Source organism: Ictalurus furcatus, chromosome 19 (assembly GCF_023375685.1).
Source record: "Ictalurus furcatus strain D&B chromosome 19, Billie_1.0, whole genome shotgun sequence".
NCBI classification, from domain to species: Eukaryota; Metazoa; Chordata; class Actinopteri; order Siluriformes; family Ictaluridae; genus Ictalurus; species Ictalurus furcatus.
This window is the reverse complement of record NC_071273.1, coordinates 20,375,245-20,401,147: the sequence shown is the minus strand read 5'-3', so window position 1 is coordinate 20,401,147 and position 25,903 is coordinate 20,375,245. Positions and strand designations below refer to the sequence as shown.

Here is a 25,903-nt window from a genome sequence, read left to right as displayed (position 1 = left end):
AATCGAACTGGATGTGCAGTTGTATATTTGTAAACACACACTGAAGAGCAAGCTGCAATTTTCTTACCTAGACAGTTATGTCCATCATCTGCCAGCATGAAGCCATCATAGCATGTACATCTGTAGTTACCAGGGATATTGATGCAGTCATGCACACATCCGCCATTGTAGTCATTATCGCACTCGTCCATATCTAAAAAATAAAAAAAGAAAGATATTAGTATTACATTCATTCATTCATGTTACATAGATTACATTTTATTTACAAAAAATTTTTTTTTTAATTTTTAAACCGATGACTCGGAGCGAAATATTCCGAAAAGCAGCCGATAAGAGTCCAGCATAGGTGGGAACTCCTTTAATACTGTTTAAAAAACATATCAGGGAAATTCCTCAAGAAATCAGTTGAGAAAACGCCAAGAATACATTTCTGGAAATTCTAGACAAAAAAGGCGTTAACTTTGAAGATGCTAAAATATTCAATTATTTTGATTTATTTTGGATTTTTTTTATCACAACATAATTCCCATAGTTCCATTTGTGTTACTCCAGAGTTTTGATGACTTTATTATTATTATTCTAAAATGTGGGGAAAAATTAGAATAAAGAAGGAGGGTGTCTAAACTTTTGACCAGTAGTAAACATTCATTACACACATTCGCAAACTCCAATCGCACTCGTATACAGTGATGTTGTTTATTTCGTTTCCGCATCAAAGAGTGCTAGTTTATGACTTTGGGAGCAAAAAGTGCTGTCACAGTACACAACCTTGTCAAACCCAGAGCCAGCTCACCCATAAAGAATCCGTAAACATGTTTTTTTTTGTTGTGTTTTGTTTTTGTAGCTTGTTGTTTTGGTTTTGCATGTTTAGAGGGAAGCTGTACAGCAAATCCCAAATGCACAAATGCTCAGAGAAAAAAAAAAGCAGGAAGAAAATGAGGGAAAGGAGATATGAAAATGCGTCCATAGGGAACCTCTGTGTGTGTGTATGTGTTGCTGTGTAGAGTGTTAGGGGCATGGTCGTAGGCGTCAGGAGAGGAGGAGGTCATTAGCAGATAGGACTTCCTGCCCATGAGCTGTTTCTGACATCAGCCAGCAGCAAGCAGACAGCTCCCGGCTGCCCCTTTTTTTATGCTTATACAAGGACAAGTCCCATTCGCACATAAAAACTGGAACATCACCAGATTAATTTGTTGGCAGATACCTGCTTTAATACTGACCACTTTAATAGGAACACGTGTACACCTGCATATTCATGCAAATATCCAATCAGGTGGCAGCAGAGCAATGCATAGAATCATGCAGATGCAGTTCAAGAGCTTCAGTTAATGTTCACGTCAAACATCACAATGGGGCAACACATCACAACCAGTGACTAGAGGCAGATGGGCTACAACAGCAGAAGATCACATCGGGTTCCACTCAGTATGGAAAATGGATGGATGGATGAATGTCCCATTGCACTTTAATCCATTTATAGACATTTAATATCCGTAAAACACCTATACACAGTCACAGCAGATATAAACAGTTCTTCCCTCACCAGCCACTCAAAAAATGCATTATCATGTTAGTGGGAATCTGCAAAGTATAACCTCCTCTGTCCTGAAGACTTTCCCATGTGGGAAAACCTAAAGTTACAAGTTTATCTATGACTGTTACAATTAGATGACACTGGAGAAAAAAAAATCTAAATGAATATCTCCAAAAAAGACAGAAAACTTATATCAATGACTGCGTTTACATGGACAACAATAATCCACTCTTAATCTAATTAAGACCATAATTTGATTAAGAAACTACCATGTAAATAGCAACCTTAATCTAATTATGGTCATAATCTAATTAAGCTCTAATCGAATAAAGACAGGTGGATTACTCCTGTTTTAATCGTATTATGGACGTGCATTACAGACATGTAAACACCTTAATCACACTATTAACGTCGTGTGAGCGTTTTCACCGCATTTTGCGACAGGACACGATCACACACGGCAGTTTTACGTTTTACGGCGAACAAGAGAGTTCGGCTGTGTCCCAAACTGTATACTTGCCTACTATAGGCCTGTAGTGGGGAAAAATATATGCATCTTGGCTACTATACAGTAGGTAAGTATGCAATTTGAGACGCAGCCCACGGCTTCAAGCAGTCGTCTATTTGCATGTATAGTATGACTAATAATTAACCGCACTTGAAGCATTCGTAAAAAATTTTAATAAAAACACCCAAAACTGTATACGGTACCATAACGAGGACGAACTGTATGTTGATACGTGAAATTCTGGAGGGACGTCGGACGGCGTGGCGCGGTGACGTAATGACGCGGGCTCTTAATCTAATTATGATCAATAACGTGTAAAACGGGTACATGACAGGAGTATTCTAAAAGCGACTCATGTAAACACCTTAATCACATTATTACCTTACTTAGATTAAGGTCAATAATTAGATTATTGCTGTCCATGTAAACGTAGTCAATGATTAGCATGTTTGTTTCTAATCTGGTTATGTGGAATATTAGCCATACAAGTCCCTGTGAATTAGCTGCTTCTATAGAAATGATAACGTATTAGAACAAGTGCATTAATATGTGATTTAAATTAAAGCCGGGACTACTGTCAGAGCTGCTGTAACAAATCCACACATATTTGAGAACTTAACAGCACTGTTAACAATGCCTTTACTGAAGTGAAACAGGGACAGGGGTGCTGATGATTAAAAATCAACAGGACTCTGACACATCACTAACGTGAACTTTCTTCCTCTTCCTAACTGGGCTCAGGTTTGATTCGTTTTGACTGGACATGCTGTTTTCTCAGCGAAGGGAGCCCCAAGCACTCTCTCATCCACATTTCTCTCAGGCCATCGCCTTGTCATATCCGAACTTCACACCTTCCTTCCACCCCCTCTGTCGCTCCTCCTCAGAACATCAAGGCTCAATGTGAGGTGCCTCATAAGATTTTTCTCAGCCACTGTCCTGGCCCCAGCCACACAGGCCCAGCCTCAGCATGTAGTGGTTCTGTGAAGATAATTCTCTCGCCTATGTCAAAATGCAGTTCTGCTCCATGGCAAAATTCAAGAGGGGGGTGTGATGCGTCCGGCTCTCTACCACCGTGCTGTGTGAATGTCTGGATAATGCGTGTGAGATAAGTGTGTGAGTGGGTACGAGTGGCTGAGAGAATGCATACAGGTGGGATTACTGTGGCAGGGTTTATGTGTGTGTGTGTGTGTGTGTGTGTGTGTGTGTGTGTGTGTGTGGACTATATAAAGCAGCAGAGACAGACTGACCTGCTCTGGTAGGGGGGGATTTTGTAAATGATGGTGCTCAGTCAGCCACTCAGAGCAGCAGCAGCTCTGTGACGAACACACAGACACCAGGCAGACAATGGCCTACTAATAATCCCACATCCCTCTTTTTCTCTATCTGTCTATCCTTCATTCCCCTTCATTCCGTTCTCTCTCTCACACACAGAGGCACCCTTCAGCGGAGACTAGGACATTTACCAGTCTTGCAGACAGAAATTGTCCTTACTTGTGCTTATACTAGTAATTCAGTCATTATCTGATTTCAGCAGTTACAAGATGGATGGTAATATGACACACACACACACCCACACACACACACACAATATTTCAACAGGTAAATTAGACACCTCTACTCAACAGGAATGGGGCGTGGCCTTTTTTGTAGATGTGTGGCAGCCTGGGAAACCCTTGACATGGTGAAATTTTGACATTTTATACTATATATACTTTTGAAATGCCTACAGACTTTCCTGAATATATATCTCAATCATAAGTAAAGTTCTAGCATCACTGGACATTTTGACGGATTACAAACTGAATTATTGAGGCTTATGTCCATTTCGTTAAGGTACCTATGCAGCTACTTAAATAAAGCATGACATTCACTCTTAACAAGGTTCACCACCACAGGTTATAAACTGGCTTCTTACACAACATGAGCTCTGCAGGAAGAAAGCCAGGCAAGGTTGAAAAGTAAATAAGAACGTTGCCATGATATTTTGCTAAAATTATACTTATGTTGAGATGTTGAGGCAGAAACACACAATTTTGGCCAAACACACAATTTTTCAGGCATAAGTTCATAGATGCAATAAGTTCATAGATCACCACACACGTATTGATAAAGAACAGGAACCAGAACGAACCTTAAGGAACCATGTAGGTAATGGAAGATTGGAAGCTCAGTAGGTTTCCAAAATTGAAGGTTTAAACTAATGCTGTTCAAGAGGGTGACTTAGTATATCGTGTTTCTATAAAACACAGCAGTGAGTTCTGAAAAATATGTACAATGTGAAGCGATTAAAAATATATGTCATGTTAAGAAAATGAAATTATGTCACGATTATCAACAAGCTGTCTTACTTGGTCAATAAAATCGTTTTCACTACTATACTAATTGAGTGATCATAAATGCAATTAAAGCAATGCTTGTAGTTAAAGGATGTAAATAAATGAAAGATAGATCAGAAGTAATTACGCCATGATCTTCAATCACTCTCAGAAAAAAAATGTACTAGACAGCACCAACACTGGTCACTGTGATGATAGAGTGACAGGGGTCTCTTCGGCTTTGGTATGTATCTTTCATTTATTTAATGCACAGACAGTTGAGAAATTAATGTCTAATGTATTGGGCTGCCACAAGCCACCAGAACAGCTTCAGTGTGTCTTAGCATCGAGAAGTTTCTGAAACACTACTGGAGCATCGAACACCATTCTTTCAAAAGATTTTCCCTTCAGTTGGTGTTTTGATAAGGGTCACATCGATCCTAAATCTCCCATTGGTGTTGAATTGGTTTGAAATCTGGTGAGTGTGAAGGCCATAGCATATGATTTACATCATTTTCATACTGAATGATGAGCCCTGTGGATGGGGGTGGGGTTATCCTGAAAGAGACTACACCTACCAGGATAAAAATGTTTCATCGTAGCATCAAAACGATCAGTCAGAAGAACGTAATGATGTGCGGCGATGCTTCTTTCTGAAGAGAAAAGTGGAGACAGCATAACAGAGCCACCGGTTTTTCCCTTTAACTGTCACCAACGATATAAATGGCATACCCTTGAAGATCCCCTTTAGCATTAAGAGTAAAGGGCCTGAGGCAGGACCGCTTACCGCTCATTAACACTGAAAAGCAAGAAATCCTCTTCACCAGACTGACACTAGAGTAACACAAGAACATTTTAGGTCTCAATGTATATGTGTCGCAGCAACAGGTTGACAGCACTCTGTGCCCGAGAGACCTGAGTCATGCCCGTGCATTAATCTATACACAAAATCAATAACACTGCACAATCTCTCCAACACGGTCTCCAAGGCAACACCGTATCCATCCCAGCTGCACCATTTTATTTAATGTGCCAATTTCAATCCTAACAAATCGATTGTTTTTTCATTGCAGATTGCTGGAGTAAATATTGTTTATTCTTATTTATACACACTGTTGGAGTTTTCCAGCGAGCTGCATGGTGTAGTGCTAGTTATGGTTCTAACACTCCTGAATCGACGCATTAAGCCCAGTCTTCGTCAACAGCACACGTACACACTACCTATTTAGTGCTATGCACATTATTCTTGACACAGCTGCTCCAACTGCACCAGTACACATTTGCATCTTTTTATCCTTTATCTCTTTATGTAACCCCTTCACACCCTGTGATCATTATAATGGCCATCGCAAGACGCATTCAATGTGCAAATTAAGAGAAGGCCCACCGATTAGTTGTTAAAAGGGGTTTTACAAATACAATGTTGAAATTACTTATTTGTCAACAAAATGTATAATTTTGTGTACCTAGAATCTGATGTAACGTGAATATGAGTCAAAGATGTGTCTGTTGTAGTTATATACAGTTTCTCAACAGAGAAATAAGGTTCTACAAAAGTGCATAAGTGCCATTCAGAATAATGATCTATATTGTATTCCTAACATGAAATGTTACTTTATTCGATTTTATTTTGCTGCTTTGAAAATACCATGTCAGTGCCAGCACTATGTAGAGAATAGCATACCATGCTGATGGACAGCTTCAAAATATTTATATGGTTGGTGTACCTGATACAGTGGTCCTAGGTGTATTGTATATGTTAAGAATAAAACATAACAGCGCATGGTGTTACAGGACAATAATCAACAAATGAGTGGTGTGATGAATTGGAATGACTGTTTCCACCCGGAAATAGACTATTTTCCAATAACAGCACTTCATACAGTGATCTATTCCTCTTAAACCACAGCAATTGAAGAATGATATCATACCTTTGTGTTTATAGGTATATTTAATGTTAGTTAGTTCCACTTACATTATAAGTGGAATAACATATGATGCTATAACTGCTATAAACAACTACTATAAAGAGTTGTTCCCTCACTGACCCTTACTTTTTTCTCTCTACAAAAAACAACATACAAAAAACACAGCTTGAGAAATTTCGAAGAAGACTAAGTACAAAGTCCTCTATCCCCAAAAAAGTCCTTACAGAAAACGTCAAACTTAAAACCATTTCAACAATTATACTTTTTTTTGTTAAATAACACCATGTGTTTTAATCTGTTTATCCCTAAGTTTAGATTATGTGGAGCATCTGCCATACAAGTCCCTATGAAACTGCTGTTGTTCTAATATAAACCAGGGATTTGCAGCTGGTACTATTGTCAGAGCTGCTGTTATAGAACATTAATCAACTTCTGAGCAAAAAATATATTACACAAGCACTCGCTAGGGAAAAAAAATCCTTGTCCTTGCCTGTTGTGCAAGTTATTCAACTATGTAGAACTCCCCATGACTGAATATCATAAATTTCTGCGCCTCAGAAATCGTCCATCAATAGCACAACACAAAATACATAATACAGGCTCAGATAAAAGCGCATGACATTTGGATCATCTCAATCCTCCAATCAACGAGTGACAAGAGCAAGAAAAGTTCACATATTTCCAATGCATGAGAAAAAAGACAGCGATGGAAAATAATTCAAAACAATGATCGCAATACAGAAGGAGAGGAGAGGCTACTCGTTCACCCACCAAATAACCTCTTCTGATGATTAAGTATATTTCATGACTGATTTAAAGTCATTGTTAAACACTGCCAGAAGAACTAATAAAACTCCATGACTTTAGTAATAATATGGATGCTCTATTGACTCGTTCTAGCGCACTTTAATATACTTGAAAGATCATATTTTGCATTAATCTATGAATCTAATTAACATCTCATGCTTGAACATCATTCTCCATGAGTCGTCCACGACAGTTAATGAAACATTTACATTTTAGCTCATATTTACTCAACCCTGTTACCTGGGTTCACCCCTATGAAATATTTGGAATATCCACAAGTCATGTTCAACAGGAAGTTGCACCATCAGACGTTCCTGAAGATTATGGGAAGAAGGAAAGTAAGTTCTTTTTTCTTTATTTTAAATGATATTGTGATATCACTTGACGAGGTCAATTTGAAAGATTACTCTAGTAATTATCCAGTAAGTTCAATCAATAAATCAATCGATTGATCCATTAGTAAATAAATTGATTTATAGATTTTTTTTTTAAAGGAAATCACTAGAATGTCCTTTATGTCCTTATATCATTAGATTTATGATCTAAAAAAAATCCTGTTTCTCATTTAAAAACTGTCAAATGCAACCATTGTCAGCAAATAAACTTTGTAAAAAATGAGATGGGTTAACATATTATAAATAGAAAAGTGTGTGTTTTCTTAGATTCGGTGTTGAAAAGAAAGAGTTTCAATGGCTAAATAGTGGAATCACCCGTGTAACAGGAATAATCTAGTGTACAGGCTCATTGTCTGAAGTTGGCGCCAAAATGAGCCATAAATTGTCTGCGAGTTGTTTCTGTTTGCATGCCAAAATACAGTGCCCAACTCTGGATCCACATCGGAAGCCTGTGTAGTATCACAGAGTCCCGGAGACACCACATGCTCGACCACAAAAGCCAAAGCGTGCCACGACTTCCTACCGCTAATCAACACCATGGTGTCTCGGAGCTCTTTACATTCAGAGCCGAGGACGTTACTGTGTAAGCAGGCGATGTGACGAAGTAACAATAAGTTGGAGCATTCTGTAATTCTTTTAACTTAGCTTCCAAACATAAGCTAAACATGAAGGGCTTCAATTTGAGCTCTTGCTTTAGACCTCCTTTCCACGACACACCAGCCTTTGTGTACGTCTAGCCACAGAGAAAGGAAGAAAATAAGAGCAAGACAAACAGAAGAACAGAAATACTGACCTACACGTACATCACACAGATTTGCACTCATACTGGAGCAAAGCTATCAATCCTCGCACTTCTGTGGCACGTAGACTGTGGTTTTTAAGGTGGGAGGAACTGGCTCGTGAAAGCTCCAGAACATTTCGTCTGGTTCCTTACAGGAAATAAGGAAATAAAAGATGGGTTGTTCTACCCTCAGACATCAGCATCGGGAATATTGTCCCGAGCACGGCCTGATTCAATTCCATTTCAAATCCTCCTAATTCATTAATGGAGCTGAAATGGGTTTCAGGTTCCATAATAGATAGAAATTACATTTCCTCACTTCCTGAAACATTAGCTCTAAACATCTGGGTAAGGAAGAGGAACGAGAGAAAGAATAATCCAGAATACACAGATGTCGAATGCAGATTGTCGTGATATTAACGATCTAAGTATTGCTCTTTCTTTCTTTTTCGCTCTCAAAATAAAACACTGAGCTCTACTGGAGAGCTTTTTTCACATGCAAAATGTGTGTGTGTGTGTGTGTGTGTGTGTGTGTGTGTACATGAAGGCAGGTGAATGCTAAACCAAATAAAGAAATATTTTATTGTCCAGTCATGAGTTTATAGGGAAAAGTAAGGTTTTGCTTAAAGTGATAATGCGCATCAGTTGCTGGAATCAAATATGCTCACAGTGTCATTATGGCTATAGATGCATATTGCATGGACATGAATGGCCTAGAGTCTGCAGATGTGTGTGCAGATGTGTCTGTGTGAACACATGAGTAAATTTGTCAGAATGCAATGCACAAATGTGTGTGCCTCATACAATATGTTGTCCTGTTATGTATCATTATGTGAGTATGTAAGTGCACAAGAGTAATTAAGGTGTGTGTGTGTGTGTGTGTGAGTGTGTGTGTGTGTGTGTGTGTGTGTGTGTGTGTGTGTGTGTGTGTGTACATGCATTAGCTCAAGCTGTGCTGTGCTCTCAGGCAGAAAAGGGGCTGGAGGTGTGAATGCTGGGGCAGCACCTCACACCATCCTCACACCCCATTTCCTCCACACTAATTAAGTCCCACAGCAGGAGCTGGGGAACAGCTGTATAACCCACACTGAATAAAGTACGAGAGCAAAATAAAGAGAGAGTATAAGCATGTAAATTTCTGTACAGGGATGCATTTACATGTGAAGAATGAAAACCCACCTTCACATTGCTTGCCGTCTCCCCTGTAACCAGCCTTACAGATGCACTTGAAAGACTTTGGGGTGTTTTGGCACAGAGCATCGATGTGGCAGTCATCTGTACCCATGGAACACTCATCTGTGTCTGAGAGAGAGACAGCATACGTTACTCACTGGTAGTGCTCCATTATCCGTGTGTTACAGTTTACGTCCAAGTCTCACCATTGCTTCAGGGCATAATCTCATCTGGATCTGCTGCTGTAATAATAAAGACTGTACTGTGATTATAAGACTCTTATTCACAATCTGCTCAGACTGAACATCCTGTAAACATACTTAGTACAAAATGATTTATAAATCCACTATCTGGTGATGCTCGGCTCCATTTTAACTCTGGTTCTCCTCCAGATTTCTTCCTTATCTCGTCTCAGGGAGTTTATTCTCACCTCTGTCACCTCTGGCTTGCTCATTAGGGATATAAATCTTCATCCGGATTTCCAGAGTCTATACCTGGAGTGTCTGGGGTGGGAATACACCCTGGTTGGGACACCAGTTCTTCATAGGGCACCATGCACGCCATGTACACGCATTGACAACTGAGGCAACTGAGTTGCCAATTCAACTAACTGGCATGTTTTTGGGAGGGAGAACATGCAAAACTCACAGACACAGACAATAACCTGAGTTCAGGATCGGGCCAGGGACCTTGGAGCTGTGAGGTGGTGCTGCCCAAAGCTGTTTTGTTACAAGTGCTATACAACTCAAATTAAACTGAATAATAGGACGATTTCAGGAAGGTTTCATAATTGAAGACCTTCAGATTTTGCTGTCTGGCTGAACAATGCATTGCTTTGGCTGAAGCTGCTCCTTGGTTTTGTAATTTATTACTATATTTCAGTAGGGAAAATAATGACAAAACAGGACAACAAGTAGCAGCACAGTGTGAGAGACCTAAAATAAGAAAACTCGCTCTCTCAATAATCGTATGTGTTGAATTTATAACTCTTTCAGAATTTTAAGCATATTTAAGTTTACGAAGTACTACTGAAGACATGAGCTATATGCATGAATGTAAGAGATACATGACATATGAATGGATGGATGGATGGATAGATGGATGGATGGATGGATTGAGGAATTCATCCATTTCATTAATTTTTAAGATTGCAGCAAGATAATTGTCCAATAACTGGATAAGAACAGAAGGTCTTTCCATTCATTCAATCCACTCAATCCAAAGCCTATGCTGGGAAAACTATGCCCAATGTGGGAATACACCCTGGATCGGACACCAGTCCATTTCAGGGTATAGGTCTTTGCATTTTTTATTTATTCCCATACAGTTTGCTTATTTCCTTTTTAGACTTATAAAACACTGCTCCACTGTGGAATCAAAATGCTCAGACTTCAACTAAATCAAACAGTACAGTAACAACATAAATATAATAATATCTTAACAACTTAAACACACAAATGAAAACATAATTACATTTCATGGGTGGAACCGTTATTTCATATTAGACGAAGTCTGCTGACACACAGACTATATTAGTGGGCGTTAAATTAAAGAGGTGCACACATAATCAATCATAACATGGCATCATGTAATGTAATTTAAAATACAGTTTTAAACTGCTTTAAAGAGCAATAGTTTCATTGTTTTTTAATGGAAATTTTCTTTAATCAACACAGTTGTTAATTGCTGTGTATGCTATATAGATTTTAGCATAAAAGTGTTTTTGCAACAGGAAATTAATGCTTCATTATGTATCTTTTGTAAAATTTTTATTGGCTACCCAAGTGTTGGTAATCTACAAAATGTAAATAAATAAATAAATAAGCAAACAAATAAAGAAATGCTCATATTTTTTATATCGAAATGAAATATTGTAAATATATGTGTGTGTGTGTGTATATATATATATATATATATATATATATATATATATATATATATATATATATATATGTATGTATGTACACACACATCCCAAGTCACATTCAGTTTCAGGGTCTTTTCATGGTTAGATATCGACTGATTTGCTATTACAGAAGCCCACAGTGTTTCTGCAAACTGTCGATGATGCCAGTGAGGGGTCGATAAGGATATCGATGAGGGTCTATAGTATACCCGTGAGGGGTCGATAAGTCGGAGGATCGACACCCACACAAGCCCTGGACCAGATGGACGCCCTCAGAGACCCCATGTAGGCTTTTTCAACTATATCATACAATAGAATTTGTTATTGCGCACACGCGTGCGTAAAAACAAAGTTACACTTATTAGGTTTCCTTATAAAACTGAAGGAAGAGGATCATCAGGGGATCTAATTAGGCAGCACTGAGCAGTTCACAAAATACACAGCAATGAACTAACCTTTACATTGATCTGGACGGGTAGCCTAGTTGGAGATCATTTGTGCGTTAATGAAGTATTTGGAGATATGGACATGGTGTTAAAAGTTTTGCCAGTGGAATGAGATGAAAGATAATGCTGAAAATGAAGATGAAGGTAAGATATAAGAGGACTGACCTGCTGTCCCGAAATTTCCCCTCACAATGCAAATGTTGATGAGGACAAAAAGCAAACAGAGGAGCCGAGGAAAGCGCGCACTTGCCATGGCGAGAGCTGTGATTGAGTGCAGTTTGCCAGAGATGCGGGTTTCTGTGATAAGAGGAACGGTCGGGACTCTGAGAGAGAGAGAGCGAGAGAGAGAGAGAGAGAGAGAGAGAGAGGTGAGAGTAAGAGCTTCTCATTGGCTTACACGTTTTTGAGGAGGAGACTGGACGTGTAAAGAGAGAGAGAGAGAGAGAGAGAGAGAGAGAGAGAGAGAGTGCGCAATTGGGAAAGGCATAGTCCAAAACCGCACACTGTTCCACTAAATAGTGTATGAACACAGCATATCGATTCTATCAATAGGCCTAGTATATCTGCGGTTTTAGTACAGATAGCATGGTTTGGACGGTTCCAGAGAGACAGAAATGCTCTCCAAACACACCCACAATCTGTTGAGCTTATATAAAAGCACAGAAGAGTTAATAAACGCACTTATTAATAGACCAATTCACCACAGTTCATTATTAATTTAAAGTAATTAATTTATAAAGAAATTTACTATTGAGGCGCCTTCACACCTCGCCATGTGCAGGTAATTCATATTGACTGTCTGAGTAATAAAAATATTATTTTTACTTAACGACTACAGGCAAATATATAGTATAAGGTACAGAGTTCAGGCCCGTTATTCTGTATTCCTGAAGGATGTGCTGCCCTGTAGATGTGATTACAGAGATTATATTTCCCTCTGCTGGCCACATTGATGACCACGTATTTAGACAACAAATCTCAACCATTCACACTAATGGTGCTGGTAAATCAGTCAAGCACCAAACACACATCTCTCTGTAAATATTTTTAAAGCAGTTATATACAGCATGAATCATATTGGGGGGTTTGTTTTCTAATAGGTTGTAACAGACAGTGCTTCAATAGAAGAGTATAGTGTCACAATAAAAAAAAGTGCATTCTATGTTTGGATGATTAATTAGTTATGTCTAATGGTATAGGACTATAGGTATAGGACTATTTATAAGATCTATCTATAAGGTTTTTTTAGGTTATACAGTATAGTACTCAATAATTAATTGGTTGACAAATTAAGTTTTACTTGAATAATAAATCCAAGATTTATTATTTAAATCTACATCTAAACTGGAGTGCCAGTGAATATATCACAAAGATTAATTAGAAATTATATAATAATAGATTATGTTAAATCACCAGATTTAATTGCTTCCGCTCAAAAACTAAATGTAGGTCGAATGCTGTCAAATTTCTTTCTTTCTTTCTTTCTTTTTCTTTCTTTCTTTCTTTTTTAACTTTCATGACAGTATGTCCAAATATGGGGTTATGGACATGGAAACCTGTTTAGTCTGGACATGGCAGCAGTTGTTGCTAACTTAATGTGAAGTTTGTAATCAATTCAAATAAACAAGGGTGATGTGGCTGAATGAGATTTTTTTTACAAAGTAAGAAAGATAACTAGATACTTGCTGTCTATTACTGGCTACGTTAAAAATCCCAGAATGCCACTGTCACACTCATATCAATTCCACACTATGCCACTTCTACAAGCATGAACCAAGCCATGACAGTCCCCCAAATAATATTTGATCAGCAGTGGCCCTGTTTGTTCTTGTAACTTTAAAAAAAAAAAAAAAAAAGCCATGGACTGCATTTATAATCTAAGTGTACCCAATAAACTGTCTACTGATAGTATAGAATAGTTTCCACGGTAATGGTAAATTATCAAATCTGATTGGTCAGAGAGTGTTGATTAAGTTTCTATAACAGCAATTCTGGCTGTAATTCAAATCAGGTATATATTAAAGCACATGTTTCAATAAGTTATCCTTTGTCTAGTAACTTCTCATTCACAGGGACTTATACAGCAGATGCTCCACATATATTTAAGGATAAAAATTTAATGGATTTTTCTAGAAATAAAATTTGTTGATATGGTGAAATTTCTGTCAGGAGACATATATTAACATTTATGGAAGGAGTCTCCAGTGTCAGCGCTTTGTAACAGTCAGTGAGTTTTCCACCACAGGAAAGCTTTCAGGACAAAGGAATTTGTGTTTTCTCTGTAATGCGCCAAGCTGCTTTTTTGTCTTTTTGTTTATTACAATAAGGAGATAAGAAAAGAGAGGTTTTGTGAGTAAAACTGTTTTATAGCTGTTATAAATTAAGTGATAACATTTGTTTTGTGGGCATTCAATAACATTAAATGTAACTGTAGACAACTAAACTGTATGATGTTCTTTAATTAATAAAATATTGTAAGTGTTGGCATATTGGAAAATCGCTGTAGTAGCCTACATATAAGAGGACTAAAACACTCAAACATAACAGTAACAGTAAGTAGTGTTAATCGCACCACCTCATTGTTGATTATTTTCCTCTCACAGCACACCCCATATGTTTTGTTCATTGCATAACTCACTAAATGGTGCTATAGAGTTGTGCAAGCCTCTAATAGTTTTTTTTTCAAATATAGTAAGTCTGCTCTGTCTTATAAGTAGAGAGTTAAGAGTAATGTTGTTGTAATGTAATTATCTATTTATGAATATTGTGATCTAAAAATTCACTTTTACGCTTTACATTATTCTACTCGGGATCATCCGGATTTACATGGCGCTTCCGGATTTACCACGCGTAGCTCCGCCCATTCTGTCGTGACGCCGCATTCTCTGGCCAATCACGACGCAGACTTGCAGCGCGGCTGCGCGTGTGTCATGGCGTCTCCCTGGAAAGGGGTCGGGTCTGCTGTTAAATAAGAAAATCTACATCCTCAGGATAACAGCGTTTATTCAGCAAATTTAAAAAATAGATACAACTTTAAGGACGTGAATATGGGGACGGTGCACGCAAGGGTAATTGTATTTTGAGAAGGCTCAATGGAAAATACGCTTTATTTGTGTGTGACCTCTCCTATCCATGCCTAATGTAATGTCCCTCTGTAGTGTTTCAGTGCTTCAGTGCCCTCCAGGGTATCTCTGCACAGCTGGATTGTCATTCCGTTCATGCATTATGCATATTGTATGAATGAGCGATATGTTTGCAGTGATTATTTCGGTTTGTACTGTTAAACTGTAGAGCATGGACCCTGTCCCGATGCACGGGCGCGACCTGGGCGTTCACCCTGATGACCTGGAAGTGGTGGAGGCACAGCAGGAACCCAAGAAAGAAGTCCTGGAAAATAAAGATGTGAGTTCACTTCATTGCTTGAATAAAATGTATTAATTCCAGGTCTGTCTGGTTTAAATGATCTAACAGGATTAAGCTCTCTCCTTAAGTCTTTCAGAGATATTATATATATATTGGAATTAACAGCAATTCTTCAACTGAGAAGTGCTCATGATGGGTTATGCTGTTTCAGGAGATTAGCAAGATACCAGAGTTTAGAGTTGGAAACAGAAGAAGGAAAAACTGGCTGTAAACACATATGGTAGTATGCTCTGATCTTCTTTTTCAACTATTTGTCTTATGATTCTGATCATTTTAGATTGTCGTGCAGCATGTCAGCATCGAAGGCTTGGGAAGAACTAAAGAGGACTACCTGGGCTATGAGATCGCCGATGTCTTCAGTGCCAAAAATCTCATTGATGTGAGTGTAGTGATTAAGTCAAGACAAGATGGTTCGCTCAGACGGTGGGACTTTGTGAGGTAAATGCTGTTTTATATGTTTGCATTGCAGGTGATGAGGAAATCACATGAAGCTCGGATGAAGTTGCTCCGTTTGGGCATATTCAAAGAGGTGGAAGTTCTTATTGACATCTCAGAAGGTACAATATGCACACTGTTTTGTGTCTGTGTGTGTTTTATTGTAATTGTGAATGGAGCATGAGTGCTTGTATTAATACTGGTGATTATATAGCAGAGTCTATGGTTCAACAAAATGTCCCAATTGAGGAATAACACGACTGACCATCATGCTGTTGTATGAAAATAATGCACTCTGGCAGGGGGGAAGTGGTTATAACGCCCTGATCTGGAGTGTGTTATTCTGCTTATACCACAGCATATTCCCAATGATAACTACGTTTAATTATTAATGTGCGAAACGTTGGTTCTTGTTCTCGCTGATATTATAGCCGTGACAAACAGTCATTTCCTCACCAGTCTCTCTGTTTTTCTCTCTTTCTCTCTCTTGCTCGATCTCTATTGTATGAGCTGTTACTATAGAAACAGTAATATATTAGAATGAGCACATTAATATTACCTATCAGAACTACTTTCCAAGCCCTGATGTTTATAGGAAAATCATGTACAACTTCAGCCTAATCTTTTTCGAGCATTCAAACATGCTATGGTATAAAAATATTTTTAATCGACATCCTGCCTGAATGATGTTCCTAACTCTGATGCTCTGGTTCTCAGGAGATGATGCCTTGCCTAATGGTCTGGATGTGACATTTGAGGTAACGGAGATGAAGAGGATAACGGGCAGTTATAACACCATGGTTGGAAACAATGAGGGTAGCATGGTGAGGGACACAACACCCACAGTCCGTTTAATTTACAAGAACACATGCTATTCAACACATATTAATACTATTTAAGACTATTTACCACACTGGTTGTTTATTAAGTTTGTTGTTGTCATTGGATTGTATGTTTAACGTGTATATTTTTGTCACTTGTTACTTTACTAAGCTGGACTGTTGAGAATGGAATTTCATTGTATAAGCTACAATAACAATGAAATCTCTTATCTTATAATATTAAACTTGATGCTGTATAACATATTTTATTACTAGTGTTGTTTCTCAAATAATACCAAATATAATACTGAAGATAATTCTGGCAACAAATTGAATGTTATTTCCCTTCTTGTGTATTTAATATAAGAACATGGTCTGTATGTTCCTCTATACAGGTGCTCGGCATTAAACTACCGAACATGCTTGGTCGTGGAGAGAAGCTCACCTTCCAGTTTTCTTATGGGACTAAGGAAACCTCATACGGCTTGTCTTTCTTTAAACCTCAGTCTGGCTATTATGAACGCAAGTATGGCCCTAAAAGTTTATTTTGGGAAACTGATTTCACTTTATGAAAATGTTCCTTTAACCAAATTCCTTTTATGTTCATTCATGCAGTTTGGCATTAAACCTTTACAAAGTGACTGGCCAATTTCCGTGGAGTTCACTGAAGGAGACTGACAGGGGAGTTTCCACAGAACTTAATGTAAGCTTATATCAGCTCAAGTGTATTTGTATCTGGGAGTTTTGTTTAACAGTAGAGGTATTGTAATGACTATATTTCAGTGGTGCAACAGGTAGCATCGGTGTGTCACAGCTCCAGGATCCAAGGTTTGAACCCAAGCTCTAGTTTCCTTCCGTCTCTCAAAAACGGCTGCTACAGGAAGGATCGAGTACAGGTTGAGGTACTGGGATGTTATTGGTGTTGCCATGATAGACTCCAGATGGCGACCTTGATCAGGATCAAGTGAAGTTGAACAAGTGAATGCATTCTAGTTTATAGCCAAGAGTGAGATCCTATTTCTAATTGTATGCATATCATTTGCGCTGTTAAAATAGTTTGTGCCTGTTTTATTTTTCTTTCATGTATTACACATGTAATTCACTGTGATGTCACTCTCATTCACGTGACAATAGTTTCACTTTTGTAAAGCACACATAGAGCACAGACCATGTTCATGGTTCTGTTTAGTTTTGTTTATATTTAATGGATGGTGTCTTCAGAGGTCCCACAGTATACGAGTTGTGCTGGTCTTTATGTACTTTATGTTACGATTTTTTTCCTTAGGTGGCTCAAGGCTGTGTTTGTGTCTGGATTTATGGAGTTATTTGTTGAAATTTTCAAACTGATGCAAAACACACTGATTGGAATATAATATTCAGTATACATGCCTTACAAAAACATAATAATAATAAGCACACCCAATGGAATTTAACAGTATAAGCTACAATGACAATTAAATATCTTATACTATTTTACCTTATACATGATAGCATGTTATTTTATTGCTGCAGTTGCTTCTCAAATAATGTGCTGAACTCTGGCAACAAAATAAATGGAATTTCCCTTCTTGTATATTTAATATTGAATTAAACTACACAGAAAAATACTAAACCAAATTCTTATGCCAAAAAAATGAATAAAGTCAGTCCAATTTGTCATTTTTATATACAGTGCAGAAACCAGCTGCATTTGTATTTTAGATAGTAAATAACCCATAAGAACATGGATCCCAGACTTTGTGAAATCTCTGAATGGAGCCACTCATTAGAGATTTAATTGTTTCCTGTTTCACAAACCTATGGACTCATAAGTGTGAGAAGAAGTCAAAGATTTCCATTGAGTTAATAGTAATGTCACTGACATTTTAACTGTATTAGTAGATTTTGTGCAGATGGTAATACTGATGAAGGACCCATTGAGATGATTCTATGACAGTGTATTGTAGCAAAATATGTGTGTGTGTGTGTGTGTGTGTGTGTGTGATACAGAGTGTACAGGCATGTATAGTACTGTGTCAAAGTTTTAGGCACCCTATTTTTGTAACAGATTTTTATTTTATAACTTCTCATTATACATTTTGTACTGTATGAGTCAGTACAAAAAACATTTTAGATTTCCAAAACATTAGTTTTCTAGCACAAAATTAAATTTTACAGAAAAATGTTTTTATGTAAGTAAAGAAAGCAGCATATTACATAAGAGACCACTTTTCAAACAAAAAATGAATGAATTCTGCTGGGTTTTGCTGCAAAAATAAGAAGCGAGTGTGACAGTCAAAGTCTCCAGAAGAACCGTGACTGGTTCTGCAACATGCTCAATAAAACTTACAGCTCATTTCCTTATTAAACTGCACAAACTGTACCTGAGACTACTTTTATTTATTTTAAAGCAAAGTGTGAAATATTGACTTTGTTTCATTTATTACTGTTTACTGCGCTTTATAGTATTTCTTTAAATGTGGAAACATTTAATTTCATTATTTTTGAAGGCATCTTTACTCTACAGCATTTCTTCCAAACTTTTGCACTATACTGTACTTGTGGTGTTTGTCTAAAAACCTTTTTCCTTAGTTGTACTGTTATACAAATCAGTAACAACTAGCACATTGATTCTGCAGTCTGAAACTTTGACTCAACCTTTACGCTTCTCTCCCTTAGTTCCCTCTGTGGATGACGGATCACACAGTGAAGTGGGAGGGTGTATGGCGGGAGCTGAGCTGTCTCGCACGCAGCGCATCATTTGCCGTGCGAGAAGAAAGCGGCCACACTCTCAAATCTGCTCTCTCGGTGGGTTATCTCAAGCTTAAGCCAGGAAAATCATGTTAAATCTTTTTTTTTCTATTAAAAACTGTTTACAGCGGGGCAGTGGTGGCTTGGCGGTTAAGGCTTTGGTTTACCGATCGGAAGGTCGGGGGTTCAAGCTCCAGCACTGTCTGGCTCTGGGTTACTGATCAGGGGTTCAAGCCCCAGCGCTGCCAACCTGCCACTGTTGGGCCCTTGAGCAGGGCCCTTAACCCACTCTACTCCAGGAACACCATATCATGGCTGACCCTGCACTCTCACCCCAACTTCCTGGTATTCTGGGGTATGCGAAGAGAAGAATTTCACTGTGCTGTGACCAATAAAGACTCATTAACGTTATTGTTATCTTAGCGAAGTAGTAGTCAAGTGCAGAGGTTTGTGTACATGGGTTCTGGATGGTAAAAAGGAAACTGCATCTCTATATTTACACACACAAAAGAAATCCATAATGTTAAAAATGAAATGTGGGTGTATCCAACAACACGGCATCAATTCATAACAGTTTTAAAAGTTGTCATTTTAACCAAAATGTATGTAAATGTTTGTACCAGACTGTATTTTAGTAATATTCTGTGAACATGAGTGAACAGTAATAACCTCTGCTGTTAGTTTGAAATTTTTTTAAACGTCTATCCTCCACTGACAGCACACAATGACTATAGACACCAGGAACTCTGCCATCCTTCCAAGAAAAGGTGCCTTACTGCGGATCAACCAGGTGTGTTCAGGCAGTGAAATATTTTCACGATGTCTGCTTTGCACCCCATTTGGTTACTGATGAGAATTTCAGCTGTGTTAATGAACTGAGTACACTGGCTATGTTGTTACAGGAGCTAGCGGGCTACACCGGAGGAGATACAAGCTTCCTGAAGGAAGACTTTGAGCTGCAGTTAAACAAACCATTCCTCTGGGGCTCTGTAAGTGCATCTTGTGAGAAATCCCATTGGACTGAATATCATTTTTTAGTTGTATAAAAACTAAAAATGTTTGTATGTTATTCAGGTGCTCTCGGCATCTCTATGGGGAGGGATGATCGTTCCTATTGGGGGTCAACCCATCTCCATTGCTGACAGGTATGTGTCATTTTCCATTTCATGCACCACAGTCTGTCAGAAAAATGACTAGTGTCGTACAACTGAGTATACTACTGATGTTACTGACTTGCTGGGCAGTTTCTAAAAATCTCCATCAGTCAGTAACTTAAAACCATGTGAGTTCAGCGAAACACTACCTTTTAAATGACACGTTAAACTGCAGTAGTGTATTGGCAAATCAGATGAAACTACTCTGCATATAACGTCATAGAGGCAAAATCTGTGTACATTTTCACCTTTAAACTTTTTACGTTACTTTTAAGCAATTCTGTTGCTGTAATAAACATTCCAAATCCACGTTCCACTCCATATTTGTGTATCAAATCCAAAAACAGTGGGTTTCACACAGTCAGTGCTGTCTATCTGGCTTAATAACATTTGGGTTTGTAACCAGAACAAAAAGTGCATCACTGCAAATTAGTTCTTCAATTCAATTTTAGTTGGATAATATTAAATCTAACTTAAGTATTCCTGCAGACTCCCAGCATTTAGGTGCATAAATAAAGAATTGTAATTCATTTTGGAGTACATGATTCATGGCAGTGTGTTGCTGTGTGATTTATTTCTGATGTCAGGTTCTACCTGGGTGGTCCGACCAGCGTGAGAGGATTTGGCATGTACTGCATCGGCCCACAGAGTGAAGGTCGGTTCTGTTTCACAGACACTTTACATATAAAAAAAAAAAAAATTCACTTTTCAGAGATCTAGAATTAAGAATTAGACAGTTTCTTCAAAATTATGTGTCTGCCTCTATACCTGTTCAGGTGACTACCTAGGTGGAGACGCATATTGGGCTGGAGGGCTCCACCTGTACACACCGCTTCCGTTTCGCACTACCCGGGGCAGCTTCGCTGATCTCTTCAGAACACACTTCTTCCTTAATGCGGGAAATCTCTGCAACCTCAACTACGGTCAGTATGTCAGAGTTGCCTGAAAATCAAAAGACTCACGTGAAACAATTCATATTCATCCAGCAGATGTGCTTGAAGCTATATTCACATCCCTCATAATTCTTGTTGTCTTAAGTTTTGTTTTAGATTGTATTTGAACATTTTATATTTGAACTCATACATAGACTATGTGTATATATGTGTATTAATATGCATGAAGGGCAGTTATTAAATTTGTATTTTAACATAGTCAGAGTTTCTCAAAATTGTTAATTTCTTAAACTGTAATAAAGTTTTTTTTTAATATCTGTCATTCATTCACGCCTTTCATGCTTGCAGAAGTTAACCAGAGTCTTTAAAAGGTTTTCTTTACATTTACCTTTTTTTTTTCCTTTGAGATTTAAACTCTCCACAGCTATCAAGAAACATAGTACAAGCAAAGACCATAATCACCTTAATCACCTCCAATATGCCCTCTGACCATGTGCATAAGTGATTAGACTGCATTTACCACTCTTTATTTGTGATTTCGTAATGCAGGACTTAAAAAAAAAAAAAAAAAAGAAAGAAAGAAAGAAAAGGCAGGTCATTTTGAGTAAATATTGCTGAGCACTTGTTTCCGTTGTTTAGGAGAGGGTCCACACGCACACTTGCAGAAGTTAGCGGAATGTATTCGCTGGTCCTACGGTGCAGGCATCATCCTCCGGTTGGGAAACATCGCAAGACTAGAGCTCAATTACTGCATTCCCATGGGTGTTCAGAGCGGAGACAGGTACCAGCATACACATACAGTACATTTCAATCCATAAGTATTTGCACAGTTTATTCAGTTTAATTCGGTAACATTTTTATTTGTACAGCAAACAATTTAACAAAAGACTTTGTCATAAAGCAGCTTTACAGAAATCACCGCATGTCGATTTACAGCTCTAATGAACAAGCGAGAGGTGACAGCGGTGAGGGGGAAAAACTCCCTGAGACAACCTGAGGAACACCTTGAATCAAAAGGAAACCTGGTCTTTTCTGGGTGACACCAGATAGTGGGATTATAAGTCATTACAATATACAGGTGTAGAAGAGTAAAAAATAAACAGTAAATGCAAATGGTTCCTTGGGCCAGTTATATGGCGCATGTAATGTGAGATGTCTTCAGTTCCCCACTCATGACTTTCCTGTCATTAGTTTCCATTTAAATGGTTACTGCACACTCGCAAGAAACAAACTATGAAACACAAAGTGCTACAAGCACCTGCAAGTGTGAATATAGGCTTAGAGCTTTGGGATGAGTAGAAGACAGTCTTTATAAATATAGCCACAGTTATTATACTGTTGTACAACTCAACAGTATGACAGCGTGATTATGCACTGAACTAAGGGTGAGACTTGGGCAGAAACTGTTTTCGGGAAGTGCAAATCTTTAGGGTGTCCATGTGGGACATTCATCAAAGTCGCATAGAAATTGCGTTCAAATCTGTCTGATTCATGAGACATTATGGAAATGCTGTAAAACAGCTTAAGTCATAATAATAAGCAGAAGGGAAAACAGCCTATCCACTTTGAAGCAATTGCCTTAATATCACTTCGGGTTACTTGAGTGCCTCCATTATTTTGCACTTTATAAATAATTTTTCCCTTTAATGTATTTTCCTTTGTGTTTTTGGTTTGTGTGCCTTTTTGTGTTTTTGTGAGTTTTAATTTCATTCTGTTTCCCTGTGAAGGATATGTGACGGTGTACAGTTTGGAGCTGGGATCCGTTTCCTGTGATGTCATCAGCTGCTGGTCTAGTCCTAAAGCCAAGAACTGTAGGATTATTGGCTGAGATGTGTGTAGAAATGTCAGAATGAGACCCCTCCTGCATGCACAATGTGATGGGTTTCATCTTCCAAGGACAAAACATGACTGAGCTTGTTTATCTTTTGCTTGTTGGTTTTGTTGTGAACTAGGACCTCTTATTCGTGTGTAATAACAGGTGCTATATCCAGACTGTGTGAGGATTCTGTTGAGAGATGTGCTTCAACTATTTATGTTTGTATAAAAGCACCCAACTTGTGTTTAAATCCATGTATCACATAAGGTACTGACTGATCAGAGGAAACATGTTTTTAAAATAAATCTAATGCCATTGTAATGCAGTCACTTGTGTGTACTAGTTAATTCAAGCACTTTTTCGTTCTTTCAGTGAATTGTTCCAGTGTCTTTTTCTGGTTGTTGACTCCCCCTATACCAGACCACATGACTGAATAGATTCCCTGGTTTCATTGAATTGGTTATGTATTGACTCCATTTCATTCTGTAACCTTTGTGGGTCGAAGCCCCACTAAAGATCCACCAGCAGTGCTCTTACTGTCCTCTTTTTAATATCTGTTAAGATGTACACCAAGTAAGAATAAATCACATTTGCCCCTTTGAAACTGTGTGAGCCTTTTATTTATTTATTTGTTTTTATTTTAAAAGCTTAGGATTGTGAATATATCCACAATTAAATTACATTCACTTATTATGCTCAATTTACATCAAATTACTTTATTTCCAAATGCTTGTTTAATGGCAAAACATGTACAAATAGTTGACACTGACAACTGAACGGAAAGCTGGAGTTTCTGTTTCCACCCTGAAGTTGATTATTGTCCAATATCAGCATGTTCCAAAGTGTTGTACTGCTCTTACACCGTAGTAATTTGCCAATCATTACATTTTATTATTACTTAAAGAATTCCAATACTTTTTTATCCATTTACTGCTACATTTAATGTTGTGGAACCCCTGCAAAACAAGTTTGTTCCTGTTATCACTTATAGCAGCTATAAACAGTCATTCCCTCACCGTCCTCTTTTTCGTCTTTTTCTCCCCCCCTAAATTAACAATACAAAAGCACACATTGTCATGTTACCAAGAAACCACAACTCACAAAGACCTATGCGTAAAATAATAAAACATCTCGAAATCAACAATTAGACACTTTTAAAACTCTGTTTATGTGGAGCATCCTCCATACAAATCCTTATAGGTTTTTATTATAGAAATTGTAATTTATTAGAACAAGCTCCTTTTTATATAGCCTTGCAGACTGCACTCCTGTTATAAAAAGAATTAATCAGCACCTTTTGATAAATCAGAATCAAGAATTCAAACGTGTTGCATAAGGGGGGGGGGGGGGGTAAATTACACTAAACCAGTGTGGAAGTCTCTGAAGTGCCTTTTTGGATTCAGTAAAAATATGCTATATTTAAAATCCCTGGTATATAAATGTAAATTGCAGAGACAAAATGGAGTTTATTGTATTCCCTGGAGGGTCTGGAAATCAAATCACAAATCACATCCAGTTTGTTAACATCAAAATATGTTCCCAAGAATTTATAATAATCTTTATAAGGAAAGTCACTAATGCATTGCATTTACCGATTCTCAGAAATTGCTCAATTATAACGCATTATATTATATAAAATTATATTATAAGCGGTATTTAAGCAGTTATAGTTTTAAGAAGTAATAGTTTCAATAGTTATAGCAGAAGTAATAACAACTCAGCCATTATATACAATATTGTAACAAAGAGGCTCTGGAAAAACTCACCCCACCCAAAACTCCAGCACAGACTACAGCCTGGGGCAAGGCGATTTTATTATGATAATGAATAGATGGACCAGATACCATCACCTGCAAAAGAAAGGGTCACGGTGGATTTGGAGCCTATACTGGGAACACTGGTTGCAAGGCCACACTGGCCTTGCACTGGTTGAATAAACCACAGCTGGGACACCAGTCCATCGTAGGGCACTGTTCACACACACACACACACACACACACACACACACCCACACACACCTTGGGCCATAGCCAGTCCGTGTAGTGTTTTTGGACAGTAGGAGGAATTCAGAGGGCACAGGAAGAACATGCAAACCTCTGCACAGAAGGTAACCCGAGCTCAGGATCAAACCCACAACACAGAGCTCTGAGACAGCAATGCTACCTGCTTTACTTCTTGTTTCTTTATTAGTTTGAGACTATATCATGATGCATAACATTTTGTCTTGTTCCACAGATTTGGTCCTCACATTTGGATCAATACCTTTGTTCAAATTTAATCCTGAAGTGTGAGGTGTATGCCGCAGAATAATACAAAATTATAGGTATCCTTTTACTGACAATATGTCTTAATTTACCAAACTGTCCTACCTTAGCACAATTAATAGGTTTTCAGGAACCAGTACCAGAAGCATTTTCTCTAGTACTTCTATAAATCTATAGTTAGCATATTTAAACTGTCTTGCCTGTTTTGCTTGTATTCTCTCATTTGTAAGTCGCTTTGGATAAAAGCATCTACTAAATGAATAAATGTAAATAAATAAATGTTGTCAGAAAATGCTTCAAATCCAGCATCAAACAAGCTTGTATGAAGAAGCATGAATTTATTCCCAAAGTTTGGATGCATAAACCCTAATTTAGGCTAATTTATGCATCAATCCTGATTCAGAATAATGGTGTGGGGTTTTAACTGAATCGTTTGAGATGGAATGTAAGCCCTAAGAGAGCTTTTAAGAGATCATTAAGTTAAAAAAAAAAGTTATATTAATATTAGTCTATTGGGAAACAATTTGGAGATTAAAACAAATAATACACTCTAGCTTTTTGTGACCAAGTGCTG

General features: G+C 37.9%; 2 protein-coding genes across 3 annotated transcripts in view; one reads left to right on the top strand and one right to left on the bottom strand.

Annotated features, from left to right (window-relative positions):
- The window catches only part of scube1 (signal peptide, CUB domain, EGF-like 1), a 95,671-nt gene extending 83,524 nt beyond the window's left edge, over window positions 1–12,147 (bottom strand). The window contains exons 1-3 of one of the 2 annotated variants that reach the window (XM_053650675.1): window positions 11,959–12,147; window positions 9,448–9,570; window positions 68–193 (exon numbers count right to left, since the gene is read on the bottom strand). In XM_053650675.1, the coding sequence (XP_053506650.1) occupies window positions 68–193; window positions 9,448–9,570; window positions 11,959–12,046 (337 nt within the window). In that variant the 5' untranslated portion in view covers window positions 12,047–12,147. The remainder of the gene's footprint in view (window positions 1–67; window positions 194–9,447; window positions 9,571–11,958) is intronic. The other variant, XM_053650676.1, reaches the window with a different exon arrangement.
- Window positions 12,148–14,643: 2,496 nt separating this feature from the next.
- Window positions 14,644–23,688, top strand: samm50l (sorting and assembly machinery component 50 homolog, like). Its single transcript, XM_053650791.1, has 15 exons — window positions 14,644–14,861; window positions 15,085–15,195; window positions 15,494–15,595; window positions 15,686–15,773; window positions 16,369–16,475; window positions 16,868–16,998; window positions 17,088–17,175; window positions 19,131–19,259; window positions 19,921–19,992; window positions 20,105–20,191; window positions 20,277–20,347; window positions 20,944–21,011; window positions 21,133–21,279; window positions 21,889–22,030; window positions 22,977–23,688. The coding sequence occupies exons 1-15, from the start codon at window positions 14,841–14,843 to the stop codon at window positions 23,020–23,022; spliced, it is 1,410 nt and encodes a 469-aa protein (XP_053506766.1). The 5' UTR covers window positions 14,644–14,840; the 3' UTR covers window positions 23,023–23,688.
- The last annotated feature ends 2,215 nt before the right edge of the window (window positions 23,689–25,903 follow it).